The sequence below is a fragment of the Palaemon carinicauda genome, chromosome 5 (genome assembly GCF_036898095.1).
Source record: "Palaemon carinicauda isolate YSFRI2023 chromosome 5, ASM3689809v2, whole genome shotgun sequence".
In the NCBI taxonomy this organism is placed as follows: domain Eukaryota; kingdom Metazoa; phylum Arthropoda; class Malacostraca; order Decapoda; family Palaemonidae; genus Palaemon; species Palaemon carinicauda.
In genome coordinates, this window is record NC_090729.1 from 156,136,088 (window position 1) to 156,151,087 (window position 15,000).

The 15,000-nt window shown below is 35.3% G+C and overlaps 2 protein-coding genes across 2 annotated transcripts in view; both read right to left on the reverse strand.

Annotated features, from left to right (window-relative positions):
• Nucleotides 1–4,453, reverse strand: part of LOC137640630 (glutamate receptor-like) — a 13,655-nt gene extending 9,202 nt beyond the window's left edge. The window contains exons 1-5 of the mRNA XM_068373134.1: nucleotides 4,336–4,453; nucleotides 3,067–3,292; nucleotides 2,439–2,584; nucleotides 742–831; nucleotides 31–197 (exon numbers count right to left, since the gene is read on the reverse strand). Of these exons, the coding sequence (XP_068229235.1) occupies nucleotides 31–197; nucleotides 742–831; nucleotides 2,439–2,584; nucleotides 3,067–3,292; nucleotides 4,336–4,365 (659 nt within the window). The 5' untranslated portion in view covers nucleotides 4,366–4,453. The remainder of the gene's footprint in view (nucleotides 1–30; nucleotides 198–741; nucleotides 832–2,438; nucleotides 2,585–3,066; nucleotides 3,293–4,335) is intronic.
• A 322-nt stretch (nucleotides 4,454–4,775) lies between these two features.
• The window catches only part of LOC137641217 (uncharacterized), a 14,129-nt gene continuing 3,904 nt past the window's right edge, over nucleotides 4,776–15,000 (reverse strand). The window contains exons 3-8 of the mRNA XM_068373654.1: nucleotides 12,506–12,681; nucleotides 11,602–11,703; nucleotides 11,356–11,432; nucleotides 6,962–7,201; nucleotides 4,986–5,113; nucleotides 4,776–4,807 (exon numbers count right to left, since the gene is read on the reverse strand). Coding sequence (XP_068229755.1) covers nucleotides 4,776–4,807; nucleotides 4,986–5,113; nucleotides 6,962–7,201; nucleotides 11,356–11,432; nucleotides 11,602–11,703; nucleotides 12,506–12,681 — 755 coding nt within the window. The remainder of the gene's footprint in view (nucleotides 4,808–4,985; nucleotides 5,114–6,961; nucleotides 7,202–11,355; nucleotides 11,433–11,601; nucleotides 11,704–12,505; nucleotides 12,682–15,000) is intronic.

Sequence of the window (15,000 nt, forward strand, 5' to 3'; positions counted from 1 at the left end):
CTCGCACACCTACCAATGATTGGAACTTACAGGATATCGAATTTCGGTCTGAAAGGAGCTCCGCTGTTGCAGGCGATGCCGTATGCGTGCGGATAGAAAGTATCTCTGCCAAAATGATATTTGTCTCTGCCCCGGACAGTCGCTCTTATTTCGCCGTTCATCTCGGAGTTGATCAGCACGAATTTCTCGGCCAAAACCTGAAATTAAACACATCTAAGGAAGCGAATGAAACATAAAAAAGAATCTTCAGTGTCTCTTTGTAGATCTTGGCTACAAAGGGTTATTTCTCCAGTATTGCGATTGCATTACCTATTTTCTTCTTCATCAATCATCAGGCTATGAGAGAGAGAGAGAGAGAGAGAGAGAGAGAGAGAGAGAGAGAGAGAGAGAGAATCCAATCATATTGATCTCACACCAGTTGTAAATTTATCAGCTTTTAACCAAGTGATGGAAAATAAAGATAGATAGATAAGTAAATCAAATATTTGATAGGAACTGAAACCAGTATCAATGTGATCTATGGATTTGGTTTCTACCAGCTGTACTAGCAAATATTAGTTCCATAACATTGAATATTTTTAAACGAGAATACTAGTCTTAATTCTCACAAGTGCGTATAGCTAGACTACATATAAAATATATATAAAAAAGGGAAATATGTAAAAAGGAAATGTAGCCTGATGTTGAAAGAAAGTATGGAAAATATAACAAAGAAAAGTAATTGAAATAAAAGAAACTTACTTTGTCAAAACCTTCGTCAGGAGTCGGCAGTAGACTCTTCAGGGGGTCAAATAAGCTCCACACTTCTTTGTATATCCCCGAATCAGCGTACTGGAAGAGACCCGTTTCGAAGAGGCCAAAGTTTGAAATTACAGATTTGGTTAGTTTTAGTTTTATTTATACTTAGTCTAAATCATGTTTAAATCATTAGTGTGATAAGCGAAGTTTCCCGCACAAAACAAATCACATATCTTTTTGTGTCGATTAGATTCAACTCATTACAAATTGTTACGACACTAATAAAAGGATTTATTAAAGCTTTTGCGATATTGAAAAAGATAAATGCAACCAATTTCATCGTTAACTTAAATTAGGCTTATATGAGCTATCATCTACGGCCACTATGAACCTTTCATAACATAATATTCTCTGAAAGTTTTGAGTAAAACAAAATCAGAATGCAGAAGCAACTTCATTCAAAGTGATATAAAAAGGAAACCCTTAAGGGGAAACTTTTGGACTGGATTACCAGGATAAAACTGAAGAATTATAAACGGCTAACCATTAGTACACAATACAGAGATAAAACAGAAGTCAATTTTATTGATGGCGAAATTCATCAGCCGATCACAGCGATGGATTAAAAGCAAGATAAACTACCATTTATTATCACTATTTGCTCACTTGAAACTTCTGGGAAGAATCCCGTTGAACAAAAGCTGTCGAATTAGTTTTAAGGTAATTTGAAAGAACATATGCGAGCTAACGCCAATGAAATTGCCAATATTTTGAAACTAAATTAGAATAAAATGAATTACTCATTTCTATTTGTTTTTCAGTTTTATAGTTTGACTAGAGTGCTAGATGAGCTTATGATTTGTCAGTGTTATTAAATTCAAAGTAAACAAGGCTATTTAGACTCTCAAAATCTCTCAGAGAAGAAAAGTGAACGACGTATTAAACAAGATTAGCTATTCAGTAGTGATACTTGGTCCTTATTTCGTGAAAATGGCAACATGCGTGAATTGTGAGCCTAAAAATATCAGTTGTTTAATAGTGAATTCTGTGAATATTTCTAAAGCATCTGCCTTTCCTGGTTCAAAAGCCTGACCTCGTATATGAAACTACTGACCCATTCCACCTGGTAGCAGTATGTCAACATGTGACCCAGAACACCCGCCCCCCTTCCCGGTCTACCTAACAGCTAGAAACCATTGTGTCCAACACGCGATGGCTGTCAGGATATTATTCCTGTGCTGCCTTTGCACGAGAACAGAGGAAATGAATGCGGGTTTACTCGTCAACTTGGCAAACGCGCGTATGCGACATATATCGCTTGCCATGAAAGAGGAGCAATGAGATAATGTTAAATTGTGAACGAAGCGAGCCACCGTGAAGCAAAGACTAGTTAAACTAAGTGATTAATTAGATAATTAAAATAACGCAGATACAAACACAAGCTCGTAAACACATACGCTGCAGTGGTTAAGTAACCAAATGTGTTTTGGCTTAAGGGAGCGGTAGATTTCTGTGTCATATGTCAGAAAACTGCCACCTGGTAAGATTATGATTTTACTGCTGTTGATGAAATAAAGGTGATGTGTCAAGCCATCTTGACTTTTTGAGCGGCTAACTTTTATCATTGACCGAAAAAGTTATGTGCCAAGTTTTTAACTGTTTCAATTTAAAGTTTTCTTGCATTAAGCTGTATCTCTCACCCGGAAAAGATGTTCTGTGCTTGAGGCCTTCAGGGTCCCTATGGTGAATCCATCTCGGGCGGCCATCGGGAGATCGGTCAACGAATCGATTGGAGGCTCGAAGGTCGGAATCGCCAGGTAAGCGGTCAAGGTGCCAGAGTACATGGCTGCGATAAACAACAGAACAGAAAAGTTAAATTTCTTGTTTTTAAAAAGGCCGACATCATTTTTTGAGAGGTGGTTATTTGAAGTGGCAATTCTAGCAGTTACTGAGTCCCAATTACAACGAATATGAATTTTGGTTGAAAATTTCGTGTAGTGTATCATTTCATTGGCAGTTGAAGAATAGAAAAAAAAGTTTGAAAATAATAATCACTATTTTATCCTTTTACACTACGATATGTGAAAAATTTCGTGCAAGAAAGTTTTAATTAAATCTGTATGCTTATAAGTGCATGTGGGTCTTGAAGTATATTCTGCTATCGAAATCTAGAACATTGTGACTTGGAAACAAAAAGGAATGGGTGAATAGAAAATAAGTATTGATGTTACGTGCGTTACTTAGAAACCATTCAGAAAAAAGAAAAAATGATAAAACTAAAGGAAAATCAGAAATCAATGAACTGTTGAATGAAGTGAGATAACTCACCATAAATATTATAGCAGAAAAGGTACCAGAATAGGAAAACGAATCTCAGTGGCGATCCTCTGCTCACGAGGCGATTTCCCTGATTGACCAAACTCCTGAACAAATTGAAGCTACTGGAGGCGAGAGTGTATTTCGCTTCGAGGTCAAGGTAGGTCGCCAATAACCAATTTAGAACGAATGAAACGGGTCCTATCAACAATAGTGCAAGCCCTATCAAACCCCATACCTGCAATAGAAAGGAAGCTAATTTAATATACATCTTTAAAGCATAAACGGAAAAACTAATGCATGAGATGTGGTTGTGGGTTTATCTATTTATAAAGGCAAGCACTCACCGTCAGTTCAGTGAAACTATTAGTATAAATACCACGATAATTTATTAGTTTGCAAACGTTGACTTTGTTATAAAAATCCGAAGCCTGTTAGTATGGTAGGGTGTTGATGACGAATTTCAAGTTGCTAAACTGTAAAGTTTTAGGCAGAAGATACCGTTAGACCAAATTCTTTTCTTTAAATCACAGATACTGTATGTTTAACATGCTTTGGAGAGCTGCTCCAATAAACATTACTTTATTTGATTTGCTTCTCCGTAAGCTTTAAGGAAAACTCTTAATGTATGACTCTGGATTAACACAAAATTTCATATAAGGAAATAGCTGAAGATTTATCCAGAACTAACTGATTTTAATTACTTAATCAATTACCTCGTTACTGCTAGTCCTTCAGAGACTTAACCAACGATTATTCATTACGGACAAATAACTACTCGATCTCATTTCAAAGTAATATATATATATATATATTAGAGAGAGAGAGAGAGAGAGAGAGAGAGAGAGAGAGAGAGAGAGAGAGAGAGAGTGTTACAACGATTTGGATGTCTCAAAGACTGTTTAGTCCACCCGCAGAGACTCCATTTGCTTTTTTTGTGTTTAGAGAGTTTCAATGACCTTGTCTAACTTATTCTTGAACTCGCTTATCGTGCCACTGTTCACTACATCCCCTGGAAGTCTGTTCCATGTATTTACTATTTTGTATGTAAAGAAATTACCACATTGAGAGAGAGAGAGAGAGAGAGAGAGAGAGAGAGAGAGAGAGAGAGAGAGAGAGAAATTATGAAAATTATGTTATCGAACTGTTTAAAATAAAAACGTTTTCTAGAAGAGGCTCTGGCGTAACTTAGATATGATGGTAACCATATCGAGAATATCTTGTTCACTCAGAGGTTTCTCAATCGCAAATCTTACCAGCTGAGACTAATCTGAAACCTACCAATGTAGAGAAGGGCCAGAAGACCGCCATGGCCCGGTCCCTCTCCTTAGGGGCCCGGGACACCAGAGTCAGAGATTCCAGCCAGTAAGAGGTTGTGAAGTCGACCACCGTTTCTCTCGAGTCTTAATAATTATAAGGGAAGAAAATAAAATGAAGATATATTATATAAGGAGCTATTGGAATTCATTTTATGTATTAGATGTAAAAGAATATGAGCTACTAATCTGATAGAATCTTGTCGGCAAACCGCACAGAACACCTAATATTGGTGGCTTGATTAAACGTGTTGATGATTGTCCGTGTCACATCAATAAACATGAGTGTTTTGATTTATGTACGTGTTTACACAAAATAGAATATATGATATTCTTTGCAAAATTTTGCTTGAAGATGCTAAATTGCAATAGATTACCAAAGTAGCTCACGTGATACTGATTTAATTACATTTTGCATAACTTGTAATACATAAGATCTGATGCGATTATGAGGATGATGATAACTTTTGAATTTCATAACATTACGACTTATAAGAAATATCCAACGATAAATAGTTTAATTTTCAATGAAAAAAAGAATAATCACCATTTGAAAATTTGCAATGGCAAAGTAATTTTATAAGTGAATGCTTGCAAGACATCTCGTGGCCTTACCTGTGATAGTAATTTCACAAATAGCAAAATGAGACTCTTGCCTCGCAACTACTCCAATAAGACCAGTTACTGACCCGTCCTTTTGGGGTCCTCCCCAAGCCCTGTCAGGGGGAACCTCAACTTGGTAGCTTCAGTAGGGAAAAGAAACAAATAGATTTGGGTGATAATTTTGCTCGTGATGACTAATTGGTAAAGGACTTGGCATAATTAGTGAATCAGATAATGTTTAAAATTTATCTTTTGCTAATAACAGTGACTAATCCAAATCCAAAAGAAAGACACCTAAAAATGCAGACTTTGTAACCAAACTTACCACTATCAAATAGCGATAGACACTTTCTTTGTTTCACATAAAAAATATATACATTGCAACTAAATACACAATAATTCCCCGTTCTGCATGCAAGCAAGCTATCAGTGTCATCTAAAGGATCTTGACTCAACTCTACAATGTCTGTGGCCACGGACCAGGTCAGCACTTCCTTATTTCTATCTAATTATTTGTAGATGTTTAAGCTATCCACCACTGAATCATACGTATCACTGAATTTGAAAGTAAACAAACTGAAGATATCAGTGCCTACAGTATATAATTCCAAATGGGAAAATAACTTAGGAGCTGCAAAACATGACAAATTATTTCTTACGGAATACGATAAGCATTTTTCCAACGTAGGAGAATAATTCCATTACATTGATTAAACTTGAATGATGGTAAACGAGCCGGCAACATTTGATTTTCACAATACATCGCAGTCAAGTCCTTTTGAGTTCTTTGTTAGTGTAAGGGATGTATCTATTGACGAAGATGATTAATTTTCGTAATTGTTTACCCATTTCATTATGGTTCTCACTAGCTTTTGTATGCATTTGAATCTCAGTGTGGCCAATTCTGCCTTACAACAGACTTGAAATTATTCAAACAACAATTTCTGCGCGGGGTCGTTACCCTCAAGTCTAATATCATATTCTGACTTTGCAGATTTAATGTTAAGAGCATGATTACAATAGCCACGGTAATAGGTACATGCAGCCTTTATAAGTGACCCATCAGTTGACAGCTTTTGCACTCTTAAGTTTTCTATGAAGCATTTGCCTCTAATAAAAATACAGTAATCTTAGAAATTCGTACCAATGCTATGGTACCAAACTTATAAAAAAGGCGGTGGTGTTGAAATAATTATATAATTTTATTCCATATCAAGACAAATTTTTACTCTGCATTTTATGTTTGATATTTTCTAACAAGTAGATATGGATTGGCTGAGGACTAGAAGCGTGAAGTAGATGATGGATAGAAAAGTATTGCAAGATACTTAGGCAAATATTTCAAGAAATATTTGGATACTTTCGTTCTACTTATTTCTGCTTCAAAACCTTAAATTTTGTAACAACAAACTATTCAATTTACATATTTGTAGGTTTCCATATTTTCAAACATCAGTGTTGTGTCACATTGACCTTGAAATTGGAAGCAATCTTACTCGATCAAGTTAGGGACAACTTGAGCACAGGAACCAACGATTGTTTTACCTCCGGAATTTTCCAGGGTTGTATTGCAAAAAATCTGGTACCGATTTACTGAAATTGTTAAGATTTTTTTTTCTAGGAGAGAGAGAGCTGCTCAATTCGTGGAAATGGGAGACATATTCTAATTTTGCGCCATATTGGCACAGTAATTCTTAATCATACATCCATTACTTTAGGTGCCGTGAATGTCATTTTATGAAAAAAGGTTACTTATTCGTATATTCCTATATATATATATATATATATATATATATATATATATATATATTGCACATGTCATATAAAGGTAGCCCTGCCTAATAATATGGTTTACATTTCCTTGCGGAAAAAAAAAAAAAAAAAAAACCGCACAGTGACACACACTGAAAGCTTTAAAGGTAATATATTAGAAATGTTATTTGGAAAATTAGGAAGAAATACGAAACTCGAATGAAAATGGAACTCACGAGAAATTCAGTTTACGACTCAGCGCGTTCAGGATGTTGACGTCGATTCCAGAAGTGGGTTCGGCCTTCCTATCAGCTAGTACTCTTAGGCCGAAGAAAGGCCAGTTGTTATTGGCTGAAACAATCAAGTGTCTCCCGTGGAAGCTGGAATAAACAGAGGGCAAATCTTGCAAGAGAGGTTGCGATGTGAAGCTATGGGTTCCCTTGTCATCCGTCCACCACATACCAACAGATTGGATTCTGAAATAGAAATATATTTTATAATGGAAATATTTTGTTTTCGGTTTTGAGGAAGACGGATCACTCCACCCATCATGCTGACCACAAGACCAGATGAAGATCGAGGGATGAACGTTAGGTCCTTACTTAAAACAAAACAACGGCCAATCTTAAAAACAACTCGTACTTGAATTTGCTACAGACCTTACTAGTCTAGTTTACATGGCAATGAGTCACTATAATACCTGAAGATTACCAAAATGATTAAGGGATAAGTAGCATTTCGAAACATACACATAAGAGTAAAAAATAACGTGGTTATCCATAATCATCTCTTTCCCTAAACTAATATATAAGGGATCAGCTGCCTTGGTGAGGCTTCTCCAGGTCTTCTATCGTAAACCTTTCTCTATCAAAACCTTCTGGACTTTATCACACTATATAATCTTTTGCCTTGCTCTTGACCTTCCACCCTTGTCAGGTTCCACCTAAGTCCTATTCGCTATTTCTCCCTCGATCAACCATCTCTACCCTATGCTCTTAGCCTTTACATCTGATTTCTACTTTTGTCAGACTCTCACGCAGCATCACAAAAATTTATCTAATAATCGCAACTCCTGTTCACTCCAGCTTCTGTTCCTCTTTTCATCACCACTGAACTGATTTTAGTATAATATACCTGGATTAGCTTTTATCCAAGTTTAACTTCCTACCACCCAGTTCAAGAAATGCCTGCTTCTGTCTTACCCATCGCTACAAATCTTGATCAGCTGCGCTGTAATTACCAGATTTTTTGCAAACGACTTTTCCCATACATTTTCTTTCGTTATACCTTCCCTTGATACAACAATAACCAACACAAACTGAAATTGGCTACGTATCGATCATCAATGTAAACCTGCTGTTATTTAAAAACATTTCTGTCATGCTACAGGCTGTATATATATATTATATATATATATATATATTATATATATATATATATATATATATATATATATATATATATATATATATATATATATATATATATATATATATATATATATTTTTTTTTTTTTTTTTACATCTTTGTAACTAACCATCTTATCCAGCTTTATGGCATTTTCTACTATCTGAAACAGAACCGCCTTTGGTATTCTATCAACTTCCTTCCTTCCGATGGACCTGGAGCTATGCTATTCTTCATTCTATTGATGGCTTTCGTTTACTTCTATAGATTGCATTCCCATCAAAAGTCTCTTCAATCTCAATGCCTCACCCAATTCCCATCTTTCAGTTTCTTTGTCATAAAAGATACCTTTGATAATGTGCTCATCTTCGTTTGATATCATCAGCCGTATATAATACCATTTCCTTCACTGTTTTTGATGATACCTGACTGACCCAGGTCTCGTCTTTTGCCTTTTTCTTGAGTTTGACATTCAGTAAATATTCTTTTCCCTTCTCTTTGTTCTTCAACTCTTCAGTTTCTTTTTCAATGGTTACGTCCATTATCTACTAGTTTGCATTTCCTTTTCTCTATTCTTTTCCTTGGTATCTTGTACCTTAGAATTCTGTCTAACTGAATCTTGTACGTCTTGTTAACTAACAATTTTCGGATCTTGTCAAGATTAGCGAACCCAACCATCACCGGGTTCGTTATTCTTGACATAAGGTTAATTGGGTTCGCTATTCTTTACATGTGAAAAATTGGGTTCGTTATTCTTTACATGTGCAAAATTGGGTTCGTTATTCTTTACACGTGGGCTTAATCCTATAAAACTTGGTGGGCCTGGGATAATAGTTCAAGTTAATGAATCGTGCTTTTCACATAAACCTAAACACCATCGAGGATGATCCCCTGCTCGTCAAGTCTGGGTTTTTGGCTTTGTTGTTACTAGTACATCTCCAGCAATGGGATATATGGAAATAGTGGAACACAGAGATCAAGACACACTTCTACTAATAATAGAAAAAGTAGTGAGACATGGACCAACTATTCACAGCAATGAATGGGATTATAGAAATATAATCAAAACTACCAGCACAGAACCATGAACCACTCGCACTTCGTTGACCAACAGCCAGGCATCCACATACACCATATTTTTCTTCCATCAATAAAGTGATCATTTATATTTCCAACATATTTTTTCTCATTTACCATCTCTATTTTTCCTTCATAGTCCAGAACATTTCATATCAAGATTAGCGAACCCAACCATCACCGGGTTCGTTATTCTTGACATGAGGTTAATTGGGTTCGCTATTCTTTACATGTGCAAAATTGGGTTCGTTATTCTTTACATGTGGAGAATTGGGTTCCTTAATCTTGATATGGACATGTTGGGTTCGCTAATCTTGACAAGATCCTAATTTTCTATCTCTTTGGACATTTCATAGCCACCTGTCCTCTGCGCCTTTCTCACGTATTGTTTCATATCATCCAAAATTAATTATACTGCACCAATTCCTTTAAAATCCCATATTTTGATTATTGGTCTATTAAACCTCTACTTAGAGTTCCTACTTCTCATATTGATATCCATCACCAACAGCGTATGTTTCTCATATATCCCTTAACAAGAAATACCTTACAATTCAATATACTGCAACGTAATAATACGTTAAAAGTTGATGGAACCAAGGTCTATAGAATACGGGACCTATAACCGGGTTTAATGACGTTTTGGGATTTATATGGATGTTAGTAATTCCAATGGCGATACAAAAAGGACAAGGTAAAAAAATACATGGATACGCACTGCGTCTGTCTAAACTAGGTTGGTAGATTACATGTGAAAAATATTACCCGGTAGTCTCTCTCTCTCTCTCTCTCTCTCTCTCTCTCTCTCTCTCTCTCTCTCTCTCTCTCTCTCTCTCTCTCTCTCTCTCTCTCTCTCTCTCATATAATAATACAAATTTTTTTTACCCTCTTGTAAATATCTGGATGATTTGATAAGATGAGATTAGGTAATGAAAAAAAATCGGTTTGGTTGAATTTCCAAAGAAGTTAGTTTTATTGAATCATTGTTATTTGTTAGAATAACAAACGAAAGGCGGCCGAATGCAGCACGTCTCTGTAAGGGAATTGATAGCAAGGTCACATTATAACAGAAAAGGTTAGGGTATTGGGTCTAGGAAACGCAAAGAAAAGTTGACTATTCCATTTTCTGAAATGGTTTGGCTTGAAGGGGATCAGTTATCCTACATTCACGTTGCACTTTTTAGAATCCTTCGTAATATATTTCTTTTGCTTTATTACTATTATCCTCATCATCATCATCATCATCATCATTATTATTATTATTATTATTATTATTATTATTATTATTATTATTATTATTATTATTATTATTATTATCAGGACCCCTACAATGACTGTATGGGCCCTGATTTTTATTAATTTTGCTCGATAAACTACAAACCTAGTTGGAAAAGCAAGATGCTAGAAGCCCAAGGGCTCCAACAGGGAAAAACACAGTTAGGAAAGGAAATAAGGAAATGAATAAACAATCTGAACAATCAAAATAAGATATTTAAAAAAACAGTAAAACCAGCAAAACAGATATTTCATAGACTATTAAAGACTTATTCATGTACAAAATCGTAAATTAAACACTTTGAACTTTATAATGAAGAACAAATAATTTTCTATTTGAAGGAATTGTAAGTGTATGTTTGCCGGGGTTACAGGAGTCATAAAAAGGGAATGGTGCAGAAAAAAAATCGAGTTCAACTCATATGTTGCATGATTTGCTGGAATGAAAATCCCATGCAAATCATTCCCTATGACCAAGTCTTTAGGATAATAATTTACATATAAATTGCGATTGATTGATTGATTTTTTTTTGTTTTTGGCATCCTGACATCAAAGGTCATTGACGCAAATATCATTATTTATGATATAAATTATTAAATTCCATTTAAAACCATACCAACAGATAGATCATATCAAATTTCATTAGCTTTCAGAAGACCTGCTTCTGAAATAAATCTGAATATTCCACTAGTATTTTAGGACACATTCTGTCAAAGTTTCTTAGCAAGGACAAACCTGCCATCCCTACCACGAGCCTGTAACAGATATCTATTTTTCAAGTACTTAAGATTGGGGGATTCGGTCGTTATGAAATAAACAATTAAAAAACAATAAGGTTACTGGAAGTAAAACTGGAGGAGAGTGTCTTACCTGACTTTACTTGACGAATCAACCTTTGTGATCGCCATGTCGTATTTGGTCTCTGTTTGACGAGTAAAGAGGGAAATCTGCAATGGGAAAATAAGATGATAAATTTCCTTTAAAACATTTCCAAAATATTACAGCAATTTTGAATATTTTCTACAATAGGCCCTGAGAGAGAGAGAGAGAGAGAGAGAGAGAGAGAGAGAGAGAGAGAGAGAGAGAGAGAGAGAGAGAGAGAGAGGGAATACTTACCTGTGTACCTTCCCTCAGTACTTGTTCTAGCTGACTTTTGATATCGTTCCGTGAGATGACAAACCAAGTAACCGTCGTTGACTCCATCGCTCTCGCTTTTACCTGCAATGAAAAATTAAATTGATAGGAAAATTAGTACTGCATGTATATTCTATCTCATTTTATTTATCTATTTAGTAATTAATATAATTTTTGGTGAAAAACTTGTTTAATGGGCTAGTAACTAATATATTTTTTGGCAAATTTGTTTTTGAGTTCGTGGGACAGAGCAAGGAAGATGGATATCAGTTCAGATTCAATGGTGAAAAGTAAAGACACGTGTAGAAAAAAGAAAAGGGACAGACCTAATGACTAATCATTAAAAGATTTACTGCTCCAATTCTCTGGTTATTTACTTTTGATCTGCTGATTTTCATGCCAGACTATATTTACATTGCACAGAGTATGATATTTGTCATCATAGACCTTTTATATTTCGCATGTACTGTCAACACTCAAAGAGATAAAAATGCAGAAAATCTTAAAACACAACGGAAATCTCAATTAAAAAAGGAAACCAGAATAAATATCTTTAATTAAGAGAAAAGCTCTGAACAGAGAATAAAATGAGTTGAGAAGTGAATATGCCTAATAGAAAATAGGAAAATAGTTAAAATCTAAAAAGGGCTTTTATAACTAGAAAAAAAAAAATTAAACAGGAAGGGTTGGAAAAAAAAAAGAAATATTATTAGGATTAAAAAGAAAACATTAGAAATACAAAATAACTCATATGAGTGGAATATAATATTGCATAGAAACTTTTGAAAAAGCAAAGAAAACAAAAAGATATGACCACAGAAACTTAGAATTAGGATTTGTATATTATTGACATTATTAAAAGCAGTAAAGAACGAATATCCTAAACCTCCTGAAACAAAGCAACGGTGCTGGAAGAGGTACAAAAGACGATCATGTTTCTCATGGCCATGCGATAAGCCTGCCATTTTTGCAAAAGAAATTGCAGAGCATCGAAGCTGTTGCATCCGAGAACGACCGTGTCCACCCAATAGCCGTAGCTTCTATGGAGAACTTGATTTATTTCTGAAAAGAAAACGAAACCAATATACAACTAGACTGCAACTGGCTAAAGCCAGTGACGGAGGATTCCCCTGCAAAATAGGTGTGGAAATGCTTTCGTCAATCAGTAGAAGATATTGTGTAATGGTTTATTGGCCTAATGACCCCTTGACTAAATTTTGAGTTACGTTAACAAACTATTCTAAAGCAATTTATCTGTATAATAGCAGGTATATGGAGGTAAACATAGGCAAAAATGACAAATATAGAGAAATTGACCTTTGAACCTGAAGACAATGGGCATTTACAAGGTTATGTGAAGGTCACGGGTTAAATATGACCCCATATTCTGAAAGAGCATGTGCAAATGGTTGTGGGGAGGGGGGGGGGGGGGGTGACAACAAAACATCACTTTTAGCCCACGTCAAATTTTTTCCATGAACTAGCCATATGACCTTGAAAATGAGGATCAGGGTCAAATTTGACATTTGATTTGGAGGTTTTATGCATATGTTTGGGGTAGTTTACTATAGCATGCTATGACCAAAAACCAGTATTTCATGGAGAAATTGCCAAAGTCACGATTTCTGCAATGTCAAAAATAGTTAAAAATCTATATTAAAAAAAGTAATTAAGCAGTCGCTACAAAAGTTAAGCTAACCTTAAATAAATATATAGGGCATCATATGCCACTAAGATCAGGGCTCTGGGCCTTCCGGTTTTTGAGATCTCGGAAACAAACCTGTTTTGAGCCGGTTTGGCCATTAGTGACCTTGACCTTGACCTAATTGCATTAAGGTAGGGCAATATCTGGGGATTTACCTCTGTATCATTGTCCATAAGGCCCTTAGCCATACGGCTTATACTTTAGGCCTAATGGAAATTTAAAATTTTACAAATTTTGCCTTTAAAAGCCCCTGTGACCTTGAAAAGCATGTCAAGGTCACTTAAACTGGGTCTTTGGCATATTCTTACCATAGGCTACCTATGATGATTATTTCAGATTTTTTGCGAAAAAAAAAATGCGCGGAAAGAATAGTGATAATACAACCAAAAATAATAGTATTTCCCTATGGGGAATCCTAATTAAAATAATGATTTTAGAGGTTGTGGCAGCCTATTGGAAACGTCCCTGCCTGGCGGTCGACCGGAATGGGATGACTTGTCATCAACTTATATTTCTCTTGATACCTCGATTGGTAGAATCCTCGCAGGCACACACACACACACACACACACACATTATACAGTATATATTATATATATACTCTCTCTCTCTCCTCTCTCTCTCTCTCCTCTCTCTCATCTCTCTCTCTCTCGCTCTCTCTCTCTCTCTCTCTGTATATAATATACACACACACACACACACACACACACACACACATATATATATATATATATATATATATATATGTATATATATATATACCATACATATATATATGTATATATATATATACTATATATACTATATATATTTATATATATACATATACCATATATACTATATATACATATATATATATATATATATACCATATATACTATATATATTTATATATATACATATACCATATATATATATATATATATATATATATATATACCATATATACTAATATATATATATATATATATATATATATATATATATATATATATATATATACAGCATATAATACACACACACATATATATATATATATATATATATATATATATATATATATATATATATATATATAAAACGGATTTTGAGCGAAGCGAAAAATCTATTTTTGGGTGAGATGGCCATGTCGTCCTGATGGAAGTTCCTATAGGATAGCTTCCTAGGGTATATTACAACTACGGCGATATTCCCAGAGAATTTACCTTAAGGTACCAGAATTCTAACTCCTGGAGCGAATATCCCTCATGAAAGGGATATCGCGACATATCAGAGGACGTATTCTTGACATGCCACATGGCAATCTGCACCCCAAACAGAGATTATGTATCGAGGGGTCAATTGGCAAGAAACGAAATCGGGAAAGAAAAAGGGGAGCCGCTCCCAAGGCTCCCTATTCTCCAGTTTCGTAAGCGTGTCTGGCGCCAGTCCTGGAGCCATCTGTATTCCTTGTAGCGTACACGAGGTGCTACAGATACTGTATGTAGGGAGGGGTCCTACAGCCCTTTCATAGAAAGGGAAGGGCGGGTCCATCAGGACGACATGGCCATCTCACCCAAAAATAGATTTTTCGCTTCGCTCAAAATCCGTTTTTTGGGCTCAAGCCATGTCGTCCTGATGGAAGTATACCAGAGCATTACTGTATCTGTGGATTCTCAGAACGTGCCGTACTCCCCG